The 21,288-nt window shown below is 44.3% G+C and overlaps 1 protein-coding gene and 1 pseudogene across 1 annotated transcript; both read left to right on the top strand.

Annotated features, from left to right (window-relative positions):
- The first annotated feature begins 11,807 nt into the window (after positions 1 to 11,807).
- LOC148135509 (histone H2B 1/2-like) lies at positions 11,808 to 12,268 on the top strand. The gene has a single exon (XM_087984504.1). The coding sequence runs from the start codon at positions 11,859 to 11,861 to the stop codon at positions 12,237 to 12,239; it is 381 nt and encodes a 126-aa protein (XP_087840630.1). The 5' UTR covers positions 11,808 to 11,858; the 3' UTR covers positions 12,240 to 12,268.
- A 1,052-nt stretch (positions 12,269 to 13,320) lies between these two features.
- Positions 13,321 to 14,430, top strand: LOC122547121 (histone H2A-like; annotated as a pseudogene).
- Positions 14,431 to 21,288: the final 6,858 nt, after the last annotated feature.

Genomic DNA, 21,288 nt, shown 5'->3' with positions numbered 1-21,288 from the left:
GGACCTCCGAATTCACGTGTGCCATTCTCTGAAGGTGGCCAGGCAAGCCGAAACCATTGTGAAGAAGGTTTATAGGATCCTTGCGGTTATAAATAAAGGCATTGAGAATAAAACTGAGGAAGTAATGCTATACCTCGACAAATCATTGGTCAGACCACATTTGTGTTCAGTTCTATTTAAGGAAGGATCTTCAAGCTCTGGAGAGGGTCCATTGGAGATTTACTAGAATGACAGCAGGAATGAAGGATTTTACATACAAGGAAGGATTAGTGACACCAGGCTGCTTCTCCTTGGAACAGAGAAGATTAAGAGGGGGAATTTATGGAGGTATTCAAAACTATGAAGAATTTTGACTGGAAAAAGGAATATTTTGTTACCATTACGTGGTATGTTAGTAACTAAGGGTCACAATTTCAACACCATCAGCAAGACAACTCGGTGTGAGATGAAGAGAAATGTCTTTACTCAGAGTTGTTAGGATTTGGATTGTGCAACCTGGGATAGTGATGGAGGTAAATTCCAAATGAGGTATGAAAATAAAGCTGGATATGTATTTTAAGTAATGAAGTTGGAGGGCAATGAAGATAGGGCTGGTGAATGATCCTGTCTTGAATTATTTCCAGCTCAGCATAATTTAAATAAATGATGCGCAGAGTACATTCAATTCATTGTCTAGTCTGCCTCGACCCATTCACCAGGAAGTCAAATGGATGCTCAAGTTGGGAAAGGACACCATAAAATCTCAAATCTCTGCCATCAACAGATCATTGTACAGCTGTATAAATTGACCCACCGAGAGTTCTGGGAGAGACCATATTTCAGATGATTTCTCAAAACAAGTCCATCTTTTGAACTGGTATCTTGCTGAGTGAATTGAGACAAAGTTTAGCCGAGTCGCAGAAACGTGGCAGTGATACACCTTCTCTTCCTTGTCCTCCTTATTTGCTGAAAGATAGATTTGCTGTTGATCGATTTGTGAAAGTTCACAGGCTTTCTTCTGCACTGTCTCACAATGTCCATGGAAGGTTAACATAAACGTTTCCCTTTTCGTCTTGAGCTGGTTCCTCATCCCCTCCTGTATCTGTGTGCCTCAGGGTGGCTTATGTGATGCAGGGTGGTTACTGTTCTGCTTGGTCAGCCTGAAAACAGATCAACAAGAAATGTAGAGGGAGCAGGACCAAAATTGGTGGCATTTTGGACAGAGGTGAAGGTTATCTAAGAGGACAATGGAAGTTTGATCAACTGGGCCAGTGGATCAGGGAATGGCAGATGAAGTTTAATTTAGAAAAGTGCAAGGTGTTGCATTTTGGTAAGGCAAACCAGGGCAGGACCTATACTGTTAATAGTACAAGTCTGGGGAGTGTTTCCGAACAAACAGATCTAGGGGTGCAGGAAGACAGTTCCTTAAATGTGGCATTGCAGCGAAACACTGTGGTGAAGGCGGCATTTGGCATGCTTCCCTTCACTGGTCAGAGCATTGACGACAGGAGTTGAGATCAGAATAAATTGCCCAACACCATTGAGCTCAACATTGATGCCCCCAGAATCCATACAGTGTGGAAAGAGACCATTCAGTCCGTCCCAAACCAGTGAAGAGGATCCCACCCAGACCCCAATCCTACCCCTATAACCCTGCATTAACCATGGCCAATCCCCCGAAACTGCACATCATAGAATCCTCCAGCATGGAAGCAGGCCTTTCAGTCCATCAGGTCCATATACTGACCCTCTGACTGGCATCCAATCCCAGCCCAACACCCTCTCTAATCCCTGTAACCCTGCATTTCCCATGGCTAATCCTCTTAGCCTGCATAACTCTCACACTATGGGCAACTTAGTATTACTAAGCCATCTAAACTCCACATCTTTGGACTGTGGGGGGGCAACTGGAGCACCCGTAGAAAACCCACGCAGTGAAGGGGAGAATGTGCAAACTCCCAATACTTACCCGAGGCTGGAATTATTCCTGGATTCCTGGAGCTGTAAGGCAGCAATGCTAACAACTGAGCTACTGTGACACCCAATGTTTTTGCCACTGGCCATGTAGGGGTTGGTTAGCTCGGTTGATTCTGTAGTTGGCTTACAATGTATCGTCACGCTGTAAGCATGCGGTTCAATTGCTGCTCTGGTTGAGATTGCTATAGCCCTCTATACTATCGACGACACCTCCAACCTTTGTGTCATCCCCAAATTTACTAACCCATCCCTCAACCTCCTCATCCAAGTCATTTATAAAAACTAAAAGAGCAGAGGCCCAAGAACAGAGCCCTGCGGGACCCCACACAACTCTGAACTCCAGGCAGATTACTTACCATCCACAATCACTCTCCGCCTTCTGTCAGCCAGCCATATTGACTACCTTTAATCACACTATGCTTTGCCAAACAGTCAAAAATGCTGTCCCTCTGAAATCTTTCCACAACTTTGCTGACAACAGACGTAAGACTGACTGGTCTGTAATTGCCAGCGATTTCCCTATTACCCTTCTTGAAAAAAGGAACAACATTCGCCTCCTTCCAATCCTCCGGTACGACTACCGTGGAGAGTGAGGAAGCAAATATCCTCACCAGCGGCTTAGCAACCTCCTTTCTCGCTTCCCAGAGCAGGGGAAATCTGGTCTGGCCCAATCTTAAAGTTTTCCAAAATTTCGAGCATAACAACTTCATCAATCTTGATCGGGTCAAGACTGTGTCCCAGCTCTTAAGTTTTCATTTACAACAAGTTCCCTTTCCTTGGTGAAAACCAAAGCAAAAAACTCATTTAGGGTTTCCCCTATCTGCACAAGTTCCCTTCGCTATCCCTGATCGGCCCACCTTCTCCCTGATCATTCTCTTATTCATCACGTATGAGTAAAATGCCTTTGGGTTCTCCCTAATCCTTCTTGCCAAACCTTTTTCGTGCCCCCTCCTGGCTCTCATCAGTCCATTTCTGAGCCCCTTTCTAGCAAGCCTGTAATCCTGTAAAGCTGTGCTAGATCCTAGCTTCCTTCACCTTACTTAAGCTGTCTTCTTCCTTTTGACAAGAAGTTCCACTGTTCTCAGCATCCAAGGTTCCTTAATCATACCCCTTCTTACCTGTCTCAGAGGAACAAATTTGTGCATCACTCGCAACAACTGCTCTTTAAATAGTACCCACATGTCTGCTGTGCCCTTTCTGTGGAACAATTGCTCCCAGTCTGTACTTCCCAACTCCTGTCTGATAGCATCATAATTTCCTTTTCCCCAGTTAAATATCTTCCCTCGGTAACTACTCCTTTCACTCTCCAAGGCTATGCTAAATGTGAGGCAGTTGTGATCACTTTCACCAAAGTGCTCTCCTACCGTGAGATGTGACACCTGTCCTGGCTCATTGCCGAGCACCAAATCCAAAATGGCCTCTCCTCTTGTCTGTCTGTCCACATACTGAGTAAGGAAACCTTCCTGAACACACCTGATAAAAATGCTCCATTCAAACCATCTGCACTTAGGAGGTTCCAGTCGATATTGGGAAAGTTGAAATCACCCATAAAAACAACCCTGCTACTTTTGCATTTTTCCAGAATCTGCCCGCCTATGAGATTTTCAATCTGTCTACTGCTATTAGGTGGTGTGTAGAAAACCCCCAATGTGATGGCTGTTCCCTTGCTGTTCCAAACTTCTCCCTCCATACTGACTCAGTAGACAAACCTTCCTCAACAACCTTCGTTTCTGTAGCTGTGATGCACTCTCTGATGAGCAATGCTACACCCCCTCCTCTTTTTCCACTCTCCCTGTTCTTTTTAAATCTGCTAAACCCCGGAACATCAAGCAATCATTCCTGCCCCTGTGAAACCCACATCCCCATTATGGCCACAACATCATAGTCCCCAAGTACTGATCCATGCTCTAAGTTCATCACTCTTATTTCAGATACTCCTTGCATAAAGAAGACACACTTTAACTGATCAGATTGGATTAGATTAGATTAGATTAGATTACTTACAGTGTGGAAACAGGCCCTTCCGCCCAACAAGTCCACACGGACCCGCCGAAGCGCAACCCACCCATACCCCTACATTTACCCCTTACCTAACACTACGGGCAATTTAGCATGGCCAATTCACCTGACCTGCACATCTTTTGGACTGTGAGAGGAAACCGGAGCACCCGGAGGAAACCCACGCAGACATGAGGAGAACGTGCAAACTCCACACAGTCGGTCGCCTGAGGCGGGAATTGAACCCGGGTCTCTGGCACTGTGAGGCAGCAGTGCTAACCACTGTGCCACCGTGCCGCCCACGGTGGCACAAAGCGGTGATCGCTTTGTTTCATCGCGTAAGAAACCTTCCCGATAGATTCAATATATCCTGTCACTGTCCTGTCTGCAACTGACCCCCTCTCAGACATGTGGCTCTGATTCCCACCCCACTGCCAAACTAGTTTAAACCCTCCCGAAGGGAGCAAATCTCCCTTCATGTCCAGGTCCCACCTTCTCCCCAGAAGGTATCCCAATGGTCTAGGTATCTGAAGCTCTCCCTCCTGCACCAGCCTCTCAGCCATGTGTTAAGCTGCATTTGCTGACTGTAGCTCATCTCACTATTTCATGCAGTCTAAATGAATTGTGAGGATGCACAGGGAGATTTACCAGCATATTGCCTTGGGGCAGGAGAGTTTCAATGATTGAGAGAGTTTAGACAGACTAGGGTTGTTGTCTTTACAGCAGAGTGGATTGAAAGAGAGGGATGTACAAAATGATGAGGGGTGATGATAGGGGAGGCAGGAAGAAACATTCCCCCCTTGATGGAGGTGGGAGAGTTGTATAGATTGAAGGTAAGGGCCATTTCGAGGGGATGTGAGGAAAATCTTGTTCACCCAGAGGGTGGTGGGGAATCTGGAAGTCACTGCCTGTAAGGGTGGGAGAGGCAGAAACCGTCATCAGGTGGATTTAGATGTGCACTCGTGATGCCAAGGCTATGGGGCCAAGTACTGAGGAAAAGGGATTAGAGAATAGTGAGGTGGTTGTTTCTGACCAGCACAGACTTGATTAGCCTTTTTTCTGGGCTGCAGACCTCTCGGAAACTATGACTAACTCACTTTGAGATGTGTCTTCTACACATAGGGTGTTAAAGGGGGTGGAATTGACAAAGGAGACAGAGATGATGTTTCCTCATGTGTGACAATTTAGGATGAGAGGGTAATTGTTTCACGAGAAGGGGGTGGGACAGACTGAAAAGTGAGGTGTTGAGAAATGGCTTCTCTCTAAGGGACGGGGTTGGGAATATCTGTGTGTGTGTGTATATATATATATATATAGATATATATATACTCGTGGAAACATCTTCTCCATGTCCACTCTATCCAGGTCTCTCCGTATTCTCCAGGTTTCAACCAGATTCTCCCACATCCTTCTAAACTCCATTGAGTCCAGACTCAAAGTCCTCAACCTCTCCTCATATGATAAGTTGACTACCCCTGATCAGTTCTTGCCTTTCCAAATACATGTACATCCTGTCCCTCAGTATTGCCCACCATCGATGTCAGGCTCACTGGTCTATTATTACCTCGCTTGTCCTTACCACCTTTCTTAAAGTGGCACAACCTTAGCCAACCTCCAGTCTTCCGGCACTTCATCTGGGACTATCAATGATCAAATATTTCAGCAAGAGGCCCTGCAATCACTTCTCTAGCTTCCCACAGAGTTCTCAGGTACGCCTGATCAGGTCCTGGGGATTTATCCACTTTTGTGCGTTTCAAGACATCCAGCACTTTCTCCTCTGTAATATGGACATTTTTTAAGATGTCACCATATGTTTCCCCACATTCAATAACTTTCATGTCCTTTTCCATTGTAAATACTATAGCAAAATCCTCGTTTAGTATCTTCCCCCATCTCGTGCGGCTCCACAAAAAGGCCACCTTGCTGATCTTTGAGGGGCCCTATTCTCTCCTGAGTTACCCTTTTGCCCTTAAAGTATTTGTAAAAACCCTTTGGATTCTCCTTAACTCTATTTGCCAAAGCTATCTTATGTCCCCTTTTTGCCCTCCTGATTTCTCTCTTAAGTATATTCCTACTGCCTTTATACTCTCCGAAGGATTCACTTGATCTATCCTGTCTATATCTGACATATGCTTCCTGCTTTTTCTTAAGCAAAATCTCAATTTCTTTAGTCATCCAGCATTCCCTGCACCTACCAGCCTTTCCTTTCACCCTAACAGGAATATACTTTCTCTGGACTCTTGTTATTTCATTTCTAAAGGCTTTCCATTTTCCATCCATCCCTTTACTTGTGAACATCTGCCTCCAATCAGCTTTCAAAAGTTCTTGCCTAATACCGTCAAAATTGGCCTTTCTCCAATTGAGAACTTCACCTTTTAGATCTGGTCTATCCTTTTCCATCATTATTTTAAATCTAATAGAATTATGGTCGCTGGCCCAAAGTGCTCCCCCACTGACACCTCAGTCACCTGCCCTGCCTTATTTCCCAAGAGTAGGTCAAGGTTTGCACCTTCTCTTGTAGATACATCCACATACTGAATCAGAAAATTGTCTTGTATGCGCTCAACAAATTGCTCTCCATCTAAACCCTCAACACGATGGCAGTCCTAGTCTATGTTTGAAAAGTTAAAATCCCCTACCATAACCACCCTATTATTCTAACAGATAGCTGAGATCTCCTTACAAGTTTGTTTCTCAATTTCCCGCTGACTATTCGGGGGTCTATAATACAATCCCAATAAGATGATTATCCCTTTCATATTTCTCAGTTCCACCCAAATAACTTCTCTGGATGTTTTTCGAGGAATACCCTCCCTCAGCACAGCTGTAATGCTATCCCTTATCATAAATGGCACTACCCCTCCTCTCTTGCCTCCCTTTCTCTCCTTCCTGTAGCTTTTGTATCCTGAAACATTAAGCTGCCTGTCCTGTCCATCCCTGAGCCATGTTTCTGTAATTGCTATGATATCCCAGTCCCACGTTCCTAACCATGCCCTGAGTTCATCTGCTTTCCCTGTTAGGCCCCTTGTTTTGAGGTAAATGCAGTTTAATTTATTCGTCCTACTTTTTCCCTGTTTGCCCTGACTGTTTGACTTGCTTCTGTTCTCAATTGTACCAGTCTCAGATTGATCTCTTTCCTCACTACTTCCGTGGTTCCCACCTTACTAGTTTAAATCCTCCCAAGCAGATCTAGGAAATTTCCCTGCCAGTGTATTAGTCCCCTTCCAATTTAGGTGCAATCTGTCCTTCTTGTACAGGTCACTTCTACCCCAAGAGAGATTCCAATGATCCAAAAATGTGAATCCTTCCCCATACACCAACTCCTCAGCCATGCATTTGTCTGCTCTATCGACCTATTCCTGCCCTCACTAGCTTATAGCAGTGGGAGTAACTTCTTTTTTAATTTTCTACCTAACTCTCTGTAATCTCCCTTTAGAATCTCAACCTTTTCCCTTCCGATGTTGTTAGTTCCAATGTGGACAATACTGACAAATGTGTTGCTGGTAAAGCACAGCAGTTCAGGCAGCATCCAAGGAGCAGGAGAATTGATGTTTCGGGCATAAGCCCATCTTCTGGAATTTCTGAAGAATGACTTATGCCCGAAATGTTGATTCTCCTGCTCCTTGCATGCTGCCTGACCTGCTGTGCTTTTCCAGCAACACATTTTTCAACTCTGATCTCCAGCATCTGCAGTCCTCACTTTCTCCAATGTGGACAATGACTTCTTGCTGTCCCCTCTTCCCCTGTGAGAACATTCTGCACCCTCTCTGAGACATCCTTGATCCTGGCACCAGGGAACCAACACACCATTCTGCTTTATCGCTGCTGGCCACTGAAATGTCTGTCTGTACCTCAGACTATAAAATCCCCTCACACAATTGATCTCTGGAAGCCGATGTACCCCTCGTTGCATTAGAGCCAGTCTCCGTACCAGAAAATTGAATTCTCAGGGGAATGTAGCATGAACAGCCATCCCCTACACTTTCCAAAACATCATACCTGTCCAAAGGGAAATCAAATATTGACATAAAGAGGTACACATTCAGACAGATACCCAGAGGTTATTGGACACAGAGTCAGAAAGCTCTCATAAAGTGGTCTGGTTATAAACATGTGAACAATAAATTCAAAGTACAGATGCAGAATATAACTTACAATCAAAAACTGTACCATTGAATAAAAGTTGTGGAAATTATCCAAACTGCTTTACACTGTTGAGACTGACAATGATAGAAAAGGTCTCACTTTCATTTACAGTACATCGAATTTCTCCAGTGCAGATAGAGGTCATTTGGCCCATCCCCCTGCAACAACTCTCCAAAGCAGATCCCACCCAGTTGTAGACCCCACCCTATAACCATAACTCCACGTTTACCATAGTTAACCCACTGACACTGCACATCCTTGAATAATACAGGACAATTTACTATGGCTAATCTAGTAACCCTGCACATGTTTGGAACATGCAGAGAAACTAGAGCACTCAGAGGAAACTCATGGAGACATGGGCAGAATGTGCAAACTGCACACAGATAATGAACCAAGGCTGGAATTGAATCTGTGTCCCTGGCACCACTGTACCACCATGCCGCCGTGACATGGATGGCAATTGATGAAATTTTATTCATGTTGAGTAACAGAGATTTGAAGTAAATAGAGCTCCTGCAGTTTCTGCAAGTGTCATGTTAAACAGAGACAAATGTGTAAGTACACTCACTTATTCACAGAGCACAAACTGACAGGTACAGATACTTTCAGGTACTCATATAGTTGAAACTGTCAGGGATAGACTGATGATTGCAGAAACTGTCAGGTACAGATTGAAATCTGCACTCAAACATTCACATTGTAGAAACTGACAGTACATTTTGATAACACACCCACATTCCCAGAGCAGAATCTCACAGGTATATATTGATAACTACATTTTTACATTCACCTAGAACCTCATGAGGCAGATTGATAACTAAAATCACATTGACATAGCAAAAGCTGACAGGTAGAGACTGGTAATGACATTCTCATATTCACACAGCAGAATCTGGCAGGGGCAGATATATAATTGGACTGTCATCTTCACATCACAGAAAGTGACAGGGAGAGATAGATAACTAAACAGTCATATTCAAATTACAGAAACTGATGGACAGATCAATAACAACACTTCCATATTCACAGATAGGAAACTGACAGGTACAAATGGATAGGCAAAGGTGAGGACTGCAGATGCTGGAGATTAGAGTCGGGAGTGTGGTGCTGGAAAAGCACAGCAGGCCAGGAAGCATCCAAGGAGCAGGAGAATCGATGTTTTGTTTAAAAACCCTTCATCAGTACAGATGGTAACTACACCAATACATTCACATTGAAGAAACTCACAGGAAAAGAACGATAACTAAACTCATGCATTCCTGTCACTGAAAACAACAGGTACATTTCAATATGGACCCCCACATGTTCACTTCGCAGAAGATGGCAGGTTGACATTGATAACTACGTTCACATTTTAATGATGCAGAAACTGACATGGATGATTGATTTGGCTATCCCATTTACAGACTAGAAACTGTCATATTCACACAATAGAACATTCTCCCCTTGTTCTGTTCCACAGAGAGCAGTTAGGGTTGAGTTATCAGCTTAATTTATGCTAATGTAGCCATATATATTTTTTGATACATAAGGGAGTCTTTGGTTATGGACACTAAACATCAAACATTAAAATCAGATGAAGATCATAACTAAAGCCTTTGTGATCTGTTCTCATGACAGAGTACACACAGGCAGATAGAAATGTCACAGAATTCTCATGCTTCTTATGGTCTTCTGCTTTGAGGTATTTAAAGTGACAGAGGATTGAAAGAAATTAATAACTACTGCATCTGCAGCATCATTCACCATCCACTTTATCTTTAACTTACTCAAATGTGTGTGCTCACAGATCGCATACTGATCGATTCAGTTATAAGTTACCCTGATGTATCAAGGATGGAGTGGAAGAAAGGATTAACCATCCATTTCATCAGAAACTTTGAGATGTTGAGATATTTGCTCTCTGTCATGCCAGTAATTGACTGAAACTGAGTAAAGATAAGATTAGAAACAATAAACTGGCAGTTACAGAATGAAATACTGAGTCAATTGCAAAGCAATATATTGTTAGGATATAATACAACTACTGATCAGCTATAAACTGGCATAAACAATGTAACATCTGCAATGACATTGCAGATATTGTCAGTAACAATGCACAAAGTATTATCCTTTATCAAAATGCTGCAGTTATAAATACAAACCCAACTTCACTTTGCAGAAGCTAATATTCAAAGGGTTTGGGAGTGGAGGATAGTGAGTCCCACCTGAGTCTGTCCAAAGTGGTACCTGGTACTTTCAAAATTGACACTGACAGAGTAAAGCAACGTGGTACACTTCAGAAGGTTTGAGTTACAGTCCAATAACATACTGACATGTTAAGACTGTGAGATAGAGTTTACAAAAATACATCCCAGAAACAGTTGGGCACAGATTGGAGTCGAGAGTGTGGTGCTGGAAAAGAACAGCAGGTCAGGCAGCATCCGAGGAGCAGGAGAATCGTTGTTTGAAGCATAAGCCCTTCATCTCGCCGTTTTGGGCATAAGCCTCTGACCCCCAGCATCTGCAGAGATTGGGGCACAGATTGGAGGAATATTTCCAAGTGGCTGGCAAATAGTGTAACGTTTTACCGCTCACATCAGTGTTTGATGTTAAAAATCACGCAACACCAGGTTATAGTCCAACAAGTTTAATTGGAAGCACACTAGCTTTCGGAGCGACGCCCTTCATCAGGTGATTCACCATCACAACAACCTGATGAAGGAGTGTCGCTCCAAAAGCGAGGGTGCTTCCAATTAAACCAGTTGGACTATAACCTGATTTTTAACTTTGTACACCCCAGTCCAACACCGGCATCTCCGAACAGTGTTTGATGGTTACGGAATAAAACCTGTCTTGAAATAACACTGACTATTCGATGGAGAACCAGAACCTCATTGGACTGATGTTGAGTTAATGCAAAATGTGTAAATTAGGACATGACAGATATCAAGTTAAACTGACGCATATATATATATAGCATGCTGACAGTTGCTGGTTAACAGGCATTCGCGTAAGACTGAGAAATGTTATAAATCCCTGCATGAAACTGCAAGACGCCTAATTGAAATGTGCAGCAACGTGGTTCAGTTACACTGCACGTACTTTCAAAGCAAACAGTTATCGATACGTGTCTGGGCCCACAGTTATCAGTCAAGGTCTCAGAAATATATTCATCCCACAGTCAAAACGTGACTCAACTCGTGACTCAAGAAAGGTATTACATCGAAACTTTTTCTTCTCATTTCTGTTCAACTCCGTGCAATTGAGAACGAGATGCATCAACCCCAAGTGTAGAAAACTTTCTCAGTCAGGTTCCAGTGGTACGTATAACTTGACAAAAAAATGTAATCGCAATTTCAAATGGATGAGAGCTTTTTTTTTCACATAGTGACAAGTTCTGTGTTAATTCCAGCCTATACAGAGGAATAGAAACAGACATGCGGAGCTAGAAACACATCAGCACAACAACAAGCAAAAGGAAACCGAGCCAATACGACAATCAATTTCTGTATCACAGACACGAAACAAATCTCCCTCAGTCTGACTGACAGGAACAGAATCACCATCCACTTTGCATTTCGTTGCATATCCACATGGGATCTAACACTAACCAATCAGAGAGACTCAATGTTTGGGCAAGACTCGGTGTAAACTACCCAACCAGGAGCCAGGCTTTCTTCCATCCTTCATTAGCATTTCTGACGTCGTCAGTCTATAAAAAGGGAGCTCCGAGATCCCTTTCCCTTATTCTGTGTCTGAAAGTGAGCGGCGCTATGGCTGATGAGAAGAAAGCACAGCAAGCTTCCAAGAAGGGCGCGAAGAAAATCATAAAGAAGACGCCAACGAAGGGAGGCAAGAAGAGGAAGAGGACCAGGAAAGAAAGTTATGCCATCTACATCTACAAAGTGATGAAGCAGGTTCACCCCGACACCGGCATCTCCTCCAAGGCCATGAGCATCATGAATTCGTTCGTCAACGATATTTTCGAGCGCATCGCGGGGGAGGCTTCCCGCCTGGCCCATTACAACAAGCGCAGCACCATCAGCTCCCGGGAGATCCAGACCGCCGTGCGGCTGCTGCTGCCCGGGGAGCTGGCCAAGCACGCCGTGTCGGAGGGCACAAAGGCGGTGACCAAGTACACCAGCTCCAAGTGAGGGACCGCATTGCACTGAAGCATACACACACCCACAACCCAAAGGCTCTTATAAGAGCCACCTACAACTTCCTGAGACAGCTGAACCATTTCTTTAAGAGTTCTTTATTTTAGTTTCCATGTGATTTTTTGATAAGGCGTTTCAACTTGTAGTGCTATATGTTTTTGTATTAGTAAGTACTTTGCAAATTATTCGCGAGTGGGGAGGGAGAGAGTGCAGATCAAGCGCCAGTGAGTCATTTTTCATCTTGCTTGTTCACCCCTAGCAGTCAAATGCCGACGTCTTTCCGTCTCACGGTTCATGCATTTTTTCTTTTGATTTACTTTACATGTCCAATGCACGGGTTTGATCCGATTTTTCGCAATGCAAAATAAATCTTCCTGCTGTCGGTGAGAGACTTTCAAACAGAACCGAGAGAACTCCAACACAGTTACCGGGCTAAAGCGTGGAGCTTTCGCTGAATCTGATCGTGAGCGATAAGGGAGAACAGCTTTAAAATATCGTCTGAAAAAACGTGTTCGCCCTCGATGCTCAGCCGGAAGAATGCTGTGTGCTGCTTTATCAGCATATCGGGGTGGTACTGAAATGTGTAAAGAAAAGACAGGTTGCAGACTGCAATGTTTCGCCTGTTTTGTTTCAGCTTCTTCTCAAGGTTTAGAAAATAACCCACTCTCAAGATCAGATACAGATCGGCAAATGAAGGCGAGTAAGACCGTGTGAATTATACGTTTGTAAACTAAAAGTAAATTTACATGAGTGTTAATGTTTTTTGAACTTCCACAGATTTTTGTACTTCATTATTCAGGTAAAAAATACTCCTTTGTTTGGAAATTGGCGGGCTTTTCAATTTTGAAAGAAAGCGGTTGATGAATTGGCGCCCATCGTTTCCGCCTTCCTCCCCGTGCCCTCCCCGGATTGGGGAATGAGGCAGATATCTGATTGGGAATTGAAACAACATTAGGAGGGGCTGGACAATGGGACCAATCAGAAATGTCCGCCCCACCATTCCTCCCGAAGGTATAAGAGGCCGCAATGTGGGCGGAGTGCAGCATTCTCTGTGAAAGTGCTTGTGAAATTGTGACCATGTCTGGAAGAGGAAAGGGCGGTGGGAAAGGTCGCGCCAAGGCGAAGTCTCGGTCGTCCCGGGCTGGCCTGCAGTTCCCGGTGGGCCGTGTTCACAGGCTCCTGAGAAAGGGTAACTATGCTGAGCGTGTGGGTGCCGGAGCGCCGGTCTATCTGGCTGCGGTGCTGGAGTATCTGACGGCTGAGATCCTGGAGCTGGCCGGCAACGCGGCCCGGGACAACAAGAAGACCCGCATCATCCCCAGGCACCTGCAGCTGGCCGTGCGCAACGACGAGGAGCTCAACAAGCTGCTGGGAGGGGTGACCATCGCTCAGGGCGGGGTGCTGCCTAATATCCAGGCCGTGCTGCTGCCCAAGAAAACTTCCGCTGCTGGATCCGCTAAAAAGTGAAGTGACCATCCATGAATCTGACAACCCAAAGGCTCTTTTAAGAGCCACTCACACCATCTGTGAAAGGAGCTGAACCGTCTGTCGGATTGAATTACTTTCCTTTTAATGTGTAGAGCCCTGGCCGTTATACCGAACATCGCTACATTTCTATCTCCTTTTTATTGGATACTGTTACTGCCTGTGGCAGCAGAGGAAGATTATATCATAGAATACAATTGTAAGGGTGTCCGGAAATACATTATTTCTCATTACACGGTCACTGCCTGAGTGACCAATGTTCTATGAGTTTAGAATAGTGTCACGGGTGTTCCCGATCGGGTTTGGCTTCACATTTCCTTTAACTGCATCAGTAAGAGCTGAATCCTCCCACTGTCTCTGCAGCATACATCTCTGCAATTTATTCTCTGCTCGGTTCATATCCACTTTTTTTTTCGCCAGCCTCTGGCCAGAGAGCGTGTTCAACAGCAGTCAGTCATTTTTCAGCTGTAAAAGGAGGGAATGCGGTAAAGTGGGATTGTGTGAAGTTTAGTTTCGTATTCGAAAAACCAATCAACGTGTACGTAGTCGTGCATCCTCCTGCTTTTTTATACGTGATGGTGGGCATTTTCAAGTTTGAAAATAAGCCGTTGGTCTCTTGGCGCCATTTTTTCCCTTTTCTCTCGTGCCTCCACCTCACCACAAGCCATGTTAACGCAAAGGGAGTGAATGGGGAGATGGGTTTTTTCCTGAAATATCTAACCCCATACCAAAATTTGATGTGAACATCACTCATCTAATTACTATATTTCTGCAATCTCTGAATGAAGTTCTCATTAGTTGCAAATTCACTGCCGCTGCCTCCTGTCTGTAACTGAATTCCAAGAGAAATACTGTACTAATGTCCCCTATCGCTTCCTGCGCTCCCTGGATGAGCAACCGAACTTGTATGGACAGGTATTCACGAAAATAAGAGGATCGAAGGTTACGGGAAATGAGAAATATCAGCCATGATCGAATGGCAGAACAAGCTGGACGGGCAGAATGGCCTCATGCTGCTGCTGCGACATCCTACTATTACAAGTTTCGATGCGATTCTTGACATGGAATAAACAGTTTGCACAGTAGAGTATCGATTGTCCGAATAGTCTCTTATCTACACTGTAGGACCACACCCTTAGACCGGAAGAGATTGAAGTCCTGAGTAGGGGTCTCAACTTCTGCCCCACTGCCAAAATGGACCCGTTGGTTCTGGCAGCAGACACGGAGGAGTTCATCAGATGAATGAGACTCTGGGAATTCTTTCAAGGTGCCAGCAGTGATCCCAATGAGCCCACTGATGAACTCAAACAGTCATCACAGGGATCTGTAGAGGAATGACCAAAGAAGGTGTCAATTTGAATCCCACCAGAGGGCCGCTGCCCTGGGCTTGACATGTATGCTCAAACCGTCAGGAAATATATAAATGCAAGATTCATCAGCCGTACCATAAGGTAGAGCAAAACATCACCGGTTCAGAACGCAATGCCATCCAGGCTCTCAAAACCAATCTCAACATTGTCATCAAAGCAGCAGGTAAAGGAGGAGTCATTGTCATTCAAAATAGAACAGATTACTGCAAGGAAGTGTACCGACAACTGAACAACCAGGAACACTACACGCAACTACCAGCTGATCCGACCAAAGAACACACCCGTGAATTAAACACACTGATCAGAACTTTGGATCCAGTCCTTCAGCGTTCCCCACGCGCCCTCATCCCATGTACTTCTTGTGTAGGTGACTTCTACTGCCTTCCAAAGGTACACAAAGCCAACAGACCAGAACGCCAACACACCAGAACAGGAGTGTTCCCTCCCAGTTGCAGAACACTTCAGTGGCCCAGGACATTTGTCCTTGGACCTTCGGGTGACCATCCACCAAGGTGGACTTCAGGTCCAAGGTGGAAACGTGGTCGAGCAGAGGCTGATAGCTAAATTTGGTACCCATACGGAGGGCCTCAACCGGGACCTTGGGTTCATGACACATTACAGGTGATGTGTCGGGCAATGGGACCCTATGTGAGAATCTCTCTGGCTGTGTGGAAGGCATCTTGAAACCTATTGTACAGTGGATCTCCAGCTTCTGTCACGACACTGCAGATTTCTTACAGAAACTCAGCACCCATGGACCCGTCAAACAATGGACGTTTCTGCACTCTACACCAGCATTCCCCGCAATGATGGCATCGTGGCAATAGCCTTAGTACTCAGCACCAACAGCCATTAAAACAGCCACCCCCTAACGACAAGCCCTACGTGTACATCGGATCTGCTCAGATGAGGAGAAACGTGACAGACACCTGGAAGTACTCAGGGATGCCCTCACAAGAACGGGGTATGATTCCCAACTCATCAACTGCCAGTTCCGACATGCCACAGCAAGAAACCGTAATGACCTCCTCAGGAGACGGACACGTGCTGCAACTGACAGGGTATCCTTCATTGTTCAGTATTTCCCGGGAGCTGAAAAACTACGCCATGTTCTTCGTGACCTGCAACACATTATCAATGAGGATGAGCACCTCACCAAGATTTTCCCCACACTTCCACTATTTGCCTTTAAACAAGCGCCGAACCTCAAACAGATCGTTGTTCATAACAAGCTGCCCGGCTCTCAGGACAACTCCATACAATCCTGTCACTGTAGGCGCTGCAAAACGTGTCAGAGTGTGGACATAGATACCAACATTACGTGTGGGGACACCTCCAACCTTGTACGTGGCAGGTACTCATGTGACTCAGCCAACATTGGTCTATCTTATACGTTGCAGGCAAGGATGCCCGGAGGCATGGTACATTGGGGAAACCGAGTAAAGGCTACAACAACGGGTGAATGGGCACCGCACAACAATCAACAGACAGGAGTGTTCCCTCCCAGTTGGAGAACACTTCAGTGGCCCAGGACATTCGTCCTTGGACCTTCAGGTGACCATCATCCAAGGTGGACTTCGGGACAGGCAGCAGTGAAACGTGGTCGAGCAGAGGCTGATAGCTAAGTTCTGTACCCATAGGGAGGGCCTCAACCGGCACCTTGGGTTCATGTCACATTACAGGTGACCACCATTGTATTATACACACACACAGATACTCCTACACACACAGGCACTCCTATTCAGACACACATATACACAGATGTGCATACAGACACCGACACACACCCTTACAGACATACACACTCACACATGCACCCCCTCACAGGCTTAAGACACTCTGCACTCACTACCCCCAACCCAGACAGACAGACACACACACACAGACAAAGACCCACATGCACACACATATTTTGTGGGGTGAATTTGTACTTGTAGGGTTAAATTGTACTTTACTCAAAAACTGCATGCATTCATGTAGAATTCTGAGCTCAAAAACTGCATGAATTCATGTAAAACTCCGTTATCTCACTTTTTAGATTAGAATCAATCTAGACATCATGGCATAGACAGAGAACACGGGGCTAACACCTTCAACATATTGTCGAGCTATCACCATTGTTAACAGCTAACCTGAGAATGCAACTTTTTAAAAATAGGTTTGTGATTTACACATGAAAGAAGTGAAACTATCATGATATTCTAACAGATGAAAGGCATAACAGACAATTAATATTTCACTGTATAATTTCAGTTACATCACACTGTAAATTCTGTGTGTTAGGATTGAGCCCTCCACTACCACCTGATGAAGGAGCGACGCTCCGAAAGCTAGTGTGCTTCCAATTCAACCTTTTGTGTGATTTTTAACTTTTCTCCCCAAAGCTGACTGTTCCTGAGCAGAGGAGCGCATGCGTGAGGCCCTCCCCCAGCGCTGCCATTGAGGAGCAGTGAGTGCAAGAGGTTTGTTTGAAACAGACCGCAATGGAGAGATCAGCGCCCAGGGAAGCGAGGGAACAGCAGGCTCCTTCCAGCAGCACATCGGGATGGGAGCCTGGGACACAGAGGGGGCTCCGAGACCGGGATTGATTCGGGGTGAGTTCAGGGAGAACCGGGAGCTGTTTGTAAGAGGCCGAGCGGAGCAGGAACTGGTCCCGGAAGTTGGAGTGAGCGGGCTGGGGGGAAGAGAGAGGCCTTTCTCGGGCTGTGTGTGGGCCTGCTGAGGGAGGCAGAGCGGGAAGAAGCTGCTGTGGTTTACAATCCTCTGAACCCTGTTTTACTTTCAATCTGTTTCCCGCTCTTTCTTGAGATAGTGTGGACCAACTGTAGGAATGGGATACTCTTGTAAAAGGACATACACTGGGGTCTTGGTAAAAACATTAGAAATAGTGCCGTTTTTCCTATTTCCAACAGGTAGTTGGGGAGTTGGATGTTGAACTGTGTAAGCATCCTGGTGGTTGAGTATTCCCATTCATGGCGCTGCGCATTTGTTGCTCAGTTTCTGGATCTCACTCAACTGATATCAAGGTAAAAATCACACAACACCAGGTTCTCGTCCAACAGTTTTTTTGGAAGCACTTGATGTGGAACATTGTGCACCCCAGTCCAACACCAACATCTCCAAATCAACTGGTGTCGGATGACATGAAAAACAATCCCCAGACAAGGAGCAGCTCAAGGCAACAATGGAATCAGATCTGTGGTTCTGGTTAATTTGTTGGCTTTAAAGAATAACAAAACACATCCTAATGAAGATGCAATGAATGTGACAATGATCAGTTCAATATTGCCAGACTCGCCTCATGTTGATTACAGGTGGTATCCTTATGTCTTCCTTCAGAAAAACCCCTGAGGGACTAAGACACTGTAATACTTCCTCTGCTCAAAGCAAAGAGTGACCAGCTGCCTCTAACAAACAGAGGGTATGTAGCCCATTGACGTTTACACACCAGTGTTGAAGATAGATAAACTGAATCCTCATCCAAAATAGACATTCAGGAACAACATTAAAATCTGCAAATATTAAGAGCATTTTCAAAGTTACAATGAAGATAGACAAGTAGGCCACATTGTTGCATTGTTTCAACAACCATCCGTGAAGGAGGGGTTAAGTACAGAGATGGAGGGAAACTGTGCTCACTGACAGGGCAAGAGTTACCGAAGAGTCGTCGAGTCATAGAGACATATAGCATGGAAACAGACCCTTCGGTCCAACTTGTCCATGCTGACCAGATATCCTAACCTAATCTGGTCCCTTTTGGCAGCACTTAGCCCATCTCTCTCTAAACCCTTCCTATTCATATTGTTAAAGTCCTGATTTGGGACAGCCGAGGGAATCTCTTGGTGTGTCCTGGAGATCATACACTTTGGTAGTCTGGAATAAAAACCTCTTACAAACAGTTTAGTTACCCCTTTATTTACCAATAATATCAATCAGTGTTACAACATAACATTGACACCTATAAGCCAGGCTGGCTGAGATTCTAAAACCTCAGGAAAGTAGGATACCAGATCTTCTTTTAAGAGCCCTCGCAGACTACTCCACGCTTCTGTCTCAAACAGGCTTCCTTTTTACAAAACTTTACAAAAAAACACTGCATGTTCTTAATTAGACAGACAGTGGAAAGGCAACAATTCGTAAGGAAGAGAAGTTAATTAACAAGTCTGTGCGCGCTTAACTGATCACTCCTGTAGGCCCTTAGCCATCCATCAGGTGGGAAAAATAGATCCAGCCGAGTCACTGCCTGTTGGTGAGGTAAGTCCCTGTCATAAAGAGGTATCAGTCTAAACTAAATGGGAGAGGTCATAAGGTAACCTCGAACAGCTTGCATATCAGAGATCATTGTTTTATAAAATGGCATCTTAGTGAGGAGGGCAAACTGACCATAAAATGGCTTCCTGACAGATTGTGTCAGAATCTCTTCAATGTTAGGTTTACAATAGTTTTTAAGCTCGGAGCAGACTCCTGCTTTTTATCTTAAGCACAAAATCATCCTGTAACTGAGGCTGAAAGGTTACATTTTAAATGATTCATTAGTCTCACATTAAACATGCTTTCTTTTCAGGGTTGTGTTTCAAATTCAAAGACGACAGAAATCTGACGAGTTAGAATTGACAGTGGGTCAGTCGAGGTGTATAGGAACACCAAGTAAGTTCAAGATTAGATTAGATTATTTATTTACAGCGTGGAAACAGGCCCTTTGGCCCAACAAGTGCTTCTCAATATTACATTTTAGAGTTTATGTTTCATAATCAGTAATGGCTACTCAAAATCATCATAAAGTCCCAAAATGCAAATAAATTCCAAACATTTACCTCTCTCTGTCTCACACACACACTCTCACTCACACTCACACACTCTCACTCACACACACACACTCACGCACTCACACACACAATAAGAATCCATTATAATTGGTAGGACCTGACCGTTTATTACAAGGCTTTTGACATGCTTCTGAGATCACAATCAAATACTGTCATTAAATTCAAAAGTTACCAACTGTGAATGTTATCACTCTGTGTCTTTTTTTAACATAGATTCATTGATGTTAAGGCAAATATTCTTATATGCTTTAGAGCATTCTGTTATCACTTGGTGAGAACAGTTTTTTTTATCTTCTGCACATCCCAGGTTCCCCCTTTTGTGGCCTGATGCCTCCCTGCCTGCCCTGTTTATTTTCTTGTGTTCTATAATTCAACATTACATTTAGTCTAAGTATTTAAGGGCAAGTTTTGAGGCTTTCTCATTATACTCACTCAGATGCCATTTAAGTGTTATAATTGTATCAGGCTCCACCACTTCTCCATGTGCCGTATGATTTTATAAACTTCTATAAGGTAACTCTCCAGGGAAAACAGTTCCAGCCTGTTCAGCCTCTGCACACAGCTCAAATTCTCCAACCGGGATGAAGCATATTTACATGAAGTCTGTGTGACTGAGAAGGACAGAATTAATCCTTGACTGAATACTTGTCACATACCGAGATGACAATTAAATAATGTGAATTTCAAACAGACAATCTATACAGGTAGCTCGTGTGCTATACTCGCAACATGTCCTTTCTATAACCCACTGGCAATACAACTTGATAACTGTCTGCCCGTTTCTCATCTGCCTGAATGTGATGTTCTCCATTTCCTCATTAAAACATCATTATTAAGATAATAACAATCAGGGATACATTTGGATTAATTTTGTGTATGCCTTTTGATACAATTGCTTTAAATTTTCATCTTTTTGCTGTAACTTAGTTAGTTTACCTGAGCTAAACATATCTGCTTTGTCATCTCTGTTCCTGGTTTGTCTCAACTATCTGATCAAACAGGGTCTCTGCTAATTGTCCTTCAACTTCCTTATCTGTACTCTTTGATCTTTCCTGTTTCAACTGGTGACTTTGTGACCTCGTTACCACACAGTCAGGAAACATCCCAGGATGTGTGTCCTGCAGTAGTCCAGTTGCCTGAATTTCCATTGGCTTTTCAACCACAATCGGCACTCCCACCAGTGAATCAGCAACATCATTAATAAGGACAAATTGTATTCCCAGAGCTGAGAGTTTGTCTAGTACTCCTACTATGACTTCTCCCCTCTTCACTAGACACTCTAACCTCACATCTTACAAATGAGCATTCCTTATTTCAATGTGAATTCCAGTTACTCATACCTTTTCTGGCAATAGTCCTTTA

This window comes from Chiloscyllium plagiosum, unplaced genomic scaffold, assembly GCF_037043375.1.
Source record: "Chiloscyllium plagiosum isolate Xiang-an unplaced genomic scaffold, Cpla_swu_hap1 HiC_scaffold_49, whole genome shotgun sequence".
NCBI lineage: Eukaryota > Metazoa > Chordata > Chondrichthyes > Orectolobiformes > Hemiscylliidae > Chiloscyllium > Chiloscyllium plagiosum.
This window is presented reverse-complemented; position numbering and strand designations above follow the sequence as displayed.

Coding starts and splice junctions, on each gene's coding strand:
- LOC148135509 (XM_087984504.1), top strand. CDS start 11,859: ATGGCTGATGAGAAGAAAGCACAGCAAGCTTCCAAGAAGGGCGCGAAG.